The following is a 5,765-nucleotide window of genomic DNA, read 5'->3' on the forward strand; positions in this document are numbered from 1 at the left end:
GCCAAGTCTCAGAGGTCCTGAAATAGTCACCATGGGGGAAAATGACCCACCCGCGGCTGAGGCCCCCTTCTCCTTCAGATCGCTTTTTGGACTTGACGATTTGAAAATAAGTCCTGTAGCACCAGGTAGGTGGAACCAGGTGTGATTTCTGGGGAAGCGTCCCCAGAATGTCCCTCTGGGCACACACCCCACCAGGATTTCTCACACCCACAACCTGGATGCTTGCATTTCCTTGGGTTTACCGAACCCTGGAGAGGGGGGCATTAGAGAGGGCATCACCTTGTCCAGCCCCTTACCAGCTCCCAGAGAGAGAAGTTTGCATTCTCTGGATGGAGGTTTTCAGAAATTGAGACTCCAGTTGCCCCTGGGAGTTAGGGGTCAAGTCCTGCCGGGAAATCTCTGAGCCCCCTCTCCCCCCAAAAGTCCTAAGAACTAGGGCTCACCAGCTCTTCCAAGAAATTTAAAATAAGCCGGGCATTGCTGAAGGTATTCGATGCCCAGATTAAAATCCAACTGTAGGAGACAGGAGCCGCTCTGAGCAACAAGGAAGGAAAGCTGGTTTTGTAAAGAGGTCACAAACACAGGACTTGCCACGGTGAGCCGTAGCTCTCTGGTCCTGGGTGCTCTCAGGAGTGCTGACCTCTGGGACTGGAAAGGGGGTCACCTGGGGGCTCTGGCTGAGGTTCCAGAAAACACGGAGTGGGGGCTGCCCTAATGATTCTTTTTAAACCCTCTGGACAATTGTGGTTCGGGGGGGGGGGTGGAGAAGACTTGAGGTAGGACAGGTTTTAAAATCCAGCTCAAAAAGTTGGCAAAAATATAAGTTTAAAAAATACCCTATCACCTGACCCCCAGGATATATTATGTTTGTCTTCATTCTCTTCCTGTCCTTGCTGATAAGTACACATTCACGCACAGTGTGGGTCCAGACGGGTGTTTTTCCATGTGTGCCTTGGTTTTTATAAATGCTTTGCATTCATAACATCACAACATCCCATCAAGTACATGTGTAATTTACATGGTTTTTAAAAACCATAATTTGACATACAATTGTTTCTAATATTTTTATAGTACGAATAATATGAGCAGGGATAACACTATACACAGTCACCTCTGCTAACGTTTGATGACTTCTTCATGATTAATTCCTAGCGGTAGGAATTTAGTAGTGCTTTTTTTTAAAAAAAATGAGCAATGTATTGTTCTTTATAGAAATTTAGAAAACACAGCTAATCAAAAATACTTTTTTACTTTTTATTAAAAATTTTTTAATGTTTATTTATTTTTGACAGAGAGAGAGAGAGAGACAGAGCATGAGTTGAGGAGGGGCAGAGAGAGAGGGAGACCCAGAATTCAAAGCAGGCTCCAGGCTCCGAGCTGTCAGCACAGAGCCCGACACGGGGCTTGAACCCACAAACCGTGAGATCATGACCTGAGCCGAAGTCGGATGCTCAACCGACTGAGCCACCAGGAGCCCCCAAAAAGATTTTTTTTATTGCCCACAATTTTACCCTTATTCAAAGATAACCCTATTTGTGCTTTAGTATTGTATTTCTTGCCTTTTTCTGTCCAGCATATCACCATTTTCCTTTGGAAGTGACATACACGATTTTGAAGGTCCCCCCCCCCAAACCAAACAATATTATGTTATTCTTTCCATGGCATTAAATAATTAAATTTTTTTTTAGGAGTCGGCAAGCTATGGCCCATGGACCAAATCTGGCCCACTACTTGTTTTTATAAATAAAGTTTGATCGGAACACAGACACATACATTTATTCACTATTGTCTATGGCTGCCTTCATACCATAGTAGAGTTGAGTAGTTGCAACAGACACTATATGGCACCCAAAGTTTAAAATATTTACTGTCTGGCCCTTTACAGAAGAGGTTTGCCAACCCCCTTTCCCTATCATGTAACTAACTCTACACATCTGTTCTGTCACCAGTTCTTTCTGATGGACATTCAGGCTGTTTCCCGTGCGTCGGTATTACACATGCTACCTCTTTAAGTGTCCGAGTCAGTAGAAATTTGTGTGTATCAATGATGACCTCTTAAGATAAAGTCCCGGAAGTGGTTTTACTATGTCAAAACCTCCATCCATTTCTTAAGCCTTTTGGTTCATATTTCTGATTCGAACTCTCAGAAGTTAGTTTCCACAGCGTATACTCCTATCGATTGTAAGTGGGGGTCCATTTCTTTTCACTTTGGATGACAGTGGCGATGTAGTCATGATGATGATGATGATAATAATAATAATAAATGTTGTGAGGTTGATATGTCGTTACATTTAATTTGCAGTTTCCCAGATTCCCAGAGAAGGTGGAAGGTTTTTTTTCGTGCTTTTTGATCATCTGCATTTCTTCTTTGGAGAGGTGCTATGCATTTTTGTTTTTTATTCCAAGCATGCCCTCAAAGACAGCACAAGGAGAGGGAGCGGGGCCACAGTACCGCCCACAGGGCACCATGGCCGAGGCACTATCAAGGGGCAAATGTGAATGGATACTAAACGTTCTAAATGAACAGCCATCTTGGAATCTACCATTTGGACTGATTTCCTAAATCCAACTCTTAGACACAGAACGACTGGAATGACAAGAGGTCATTCTTGGGGTTCCTCCTGGTTTTTAAAGTGTAAGTGGAGAGTGGGCTCTCAGTAAGGGGGACTCAGTAATGTGGTGCAGGCTTCCGGAGGCGCGAAGGGACTGGGGGGAAGAGTCTGCTCTACTAACTCAAGACCGCAGATTGGTTGCCCTGAAAGGAATTGATCTCCTCTGCGGAGATAAGACAACCTCTGTTATCATGATGTCATTCATCCATTCATCCATTCAGTTGACCCTTGAACAGCACAGGGGCGGGTTAGGTTGCTGACTCCCCTTCACAGTCAAAAATCCACGTATAACTTTTGGCTCCCCCAAGACTTAACTACCGATAGCCTACGGTTGACCAGAAGCCTTACCGATCACATCAACACTCACTTAACAAGTGTTTTGATTGCTCTGCGTATTATATACTGTTCTTACAATAAAGTAAGCTCGAGAAGAGAAGGCGTGATTAGGAAAATCATAAGGAAGAGAAAATACATTGACTGGACCGTCCTATAAAAACTCCACGTGCAGTTCAAACCCGCGTTGTTCAAGGGTCAGCTGTATGGACAGCCGTATTGACCAAGGACCGCTGCCCGCCAAGTGTTGGTCTAGGCTCTGAGAGTGCAGCCGCCTGCTCATTGCGGCCAAAACAAAGACCTTGCCCTCTGCCCCCACCCCCTTGCTCTGTATCCTTCGGGCCATGAAGTGTGTGGCCTTTCTTCTTCCCGTTCCTTCTCTTACTCTCCTCTCCCTCTCCTCCTTTCTTTCCCACCTCTTCCTCCCCATTTTTGTCTGGTAACCTTTGGGGTTCCTTGACTTGTAGATTCACCACCCCAATCTCTGCCCGGATCTTCACATGGGGTCGTGCCTGTGCGTCTTCACACCATGCACCATGTGCATGTCTGTTTCCATGCTCAAATGTCCCCCTTGTAAAGGACACCAGTCAGATGAGATTAGACCCACACAATGACTTTATTTTAATCTGTAAACACTTTTTTAAGTTTATTTATTTATTTTGAGAGAGACAGAGACAGGGTGAGCAGGGGAGGGGGAGAGAGAGAGAGAGAGAGAGAGAGAGAGAGAGAGAACCCCAGCAGGCTCTGCACTGTCAGCACAGAGCCCGATGCAGGTCTTGAACCCATCAAACCATGAGATCATGACCTGTGCCGAAACTGAGAGCTGGATGCTAAACTGACTTGAGCCACCCAGGTGCCCCGAGTTCTTTTTAATTTGATGGTCTGTAAAAACTCCATCTCCAAATAAGACGATATTTGGGGTTCAACTTCAACATAATCAGGGATGGGGGGGTTTACACAATTCAGCCGTAACACCGCCCCCCAACCCAGGATGGACACAACGGGGCCAAGGGCGGAGAGTGTGGGGCTGAGCCCCCGGACAAAGTGTCCCCAGGTAGGTGGCCACTTGCTTTGGGCCGGAATATTCTCTGCTCCGGGGGAAGGGGGAATAGATAGCTCAATTTTAAGTTTTGTTTTATTGAAATCCGCCGCTCTGTGGCTTCCTGTTCTTGCCCCGCCTTTCGATTTTCAGATGCGGACGCGGTCGCGGCACAGATACTGTCCCTCCTGCCGTTGAAGTTCTTTCCAATCATCGTCATCGGGATCATTGCACTGATATTAGCACTGGCCATTGGTCTGGGCAGTGAGTACGATTCATTATTTAGTAGGCTCTCAAATGCCTATTCAGGCATTTAAACTTTCATGAGCCCCCCCATTCCCCTGCCCCCAGCTCATGCCACTCAGCCTTAATTACTGGAGGCAAACGTCTTTGGGGTTTGCTGACTTTGAGTTTTATTTGCCTGCACGAGTGTAAAGCCAGCCTGGGGCCCAGGAGGGGCTGCTGGCCACACTCGGGGCTTTGTCACCAAGGAACCTGCCCAGTTGGAAGTGTCCCAAAGCAGCTGATGAAATAGAATCCTGCGGGCAGGAGGGGGTGCGTGGCCGGGAGGAGAAGACAAGGAGGCCATTCATGCCGGGCCGGGCATACCTGCTGTTTTTAAAAGAAGGTTCATGTGGCTTTTGAGAAAGCGAGTCATTTGGATGGGCTCTGATAGGGAACAGTATCTCATTTCCTCTTTCAAATGACCGGCCCACCTGCTCGGCTGTGTGGTCCATGGTCCCTTCTCTTCTTGCCCGGAGTCGGAGACAACAGGTGGTAGACTGGGGGCTGCGTGGAGCTCCTTGCTCAGCAGGCTCAGCCGGTCGGCCCACAGCCAGGCCCTTTCTCTCTTGACCTTGAACCCCTGCATTGTGGCTCCAGGCCACATAGTGAGACAGCGGCCCCACCCTGTGGAATTTGGCACAGAAACCGGGCTGAGGGAAACAGGCTGCAATTTCAGTGCAGGTTTCATTATTGATGGTTTCATTATTGATGGCTCAAGGCCACGTGGCCAGTGGATGGTTGTTAGTGTTGAGCACCGAAGAAGCCCTTCCTTGCCACACCTGTCTTCTCCTTTCCTCAGTCCACTTCGATTGTTCCGGAAAGTACAGGTGTCGCTCCTCTTTCAAGTGTATTGAACTGACAGCTCGATGTGACGGGGTCTCGGACTGCAGGGATGGGGAGGACGAGTACCGCTGCGGTAAGGCCGCGCGCTTCCCCGCGGAAGCACCACCCAGCCTTGACCTTCCCCATCCGTGAAGTGGGTCCAGGTCCACACCACTGTCAGGTCTCAGCCTTAGCTGGGATCCGGCTGGCACTCATCCTCAGGGGTGGCCGGGTTGGGACAAGGCAGGGGCTGTCAGCGGGGGCCGAGATTCGCCTGGGGAGGCCACAGGAGCAGTCAGAAGAGAGCTGGGGGTCCGGGCCCGCCCGCCAGGGGGGCCGTGCCCCCGGCGGGGAGGGACGGGCCAGAGGCAGAGGAGGAGGGACCTGGGTGGGCGGCAGAGGGGCCTCCGCCCGCGGGCTCAGGCCTCCGGGCCGCTAAGGGACCGCTCTGCCCGCGCCGTCCAGTCCGCGTGAGCGGCCGGAACGCGGTGCTGCAGGTCTTCACGGCTGCCGCCTGGAGGACCGTGTGCTCTGACGACTGGAGGGGTCACCACGCTAACGTCGCCTGTGCCCAGCTGGGGTTTCCAAGGTAACGTGAAGAGCATCGCCAGCTGCCGGGTAAAGCGTTGGATGGCGGGGACGGGGGAGGGAGGAAGCTCCCTTCGGGCGGGGGG

General features: G+C 49.9%; 1 protein-coding gene across 1 annotated transcript in view; it reads left to right on the top strand.

Moving 5' to 3' along the window:
- Positions 1 to 5,765, top strand: part of TMPRSS3 (transmembrane serine protease 3) — a 6,917-nt gene continuing 1,152 nt past the window's right edge. The window contains exons 1-4 of the mRNA XM_049628506.1: positions 1 to 125; positions 4,138 to 4,248; positions 5,069 to 5,185; positions 5,557 to 5,680. Coding sequence (XP_049484463.1) covers positions 32 to 125; positions 4,138 to 4,248; positions 5,069 to 5,185; positions 5,557 to 5,680 — 446 coding nt within the window. The 5' untranslated portion in view covers positions 1 to 31. The remainder of the gene's footprint in view (positions 126 to 4,137; positions 4,249 to 5,068; positions 5,186 to 5,556; positions 5,681 to 5,765) is intronic.

Source organism: Panthera uncia, chromosome C2 (assembly GCF_023721935.1).
Source record: "Panthera uncia isolate 11264 chromosome C2, Puncia_PCG_1.0, whole genome shotgun sequence".
Lineage (NCBI taxonomy): Eukaryota > Metazoa > Chordata > Mammalia > Carnivora > Felidae > Panthera > Panthera uncia.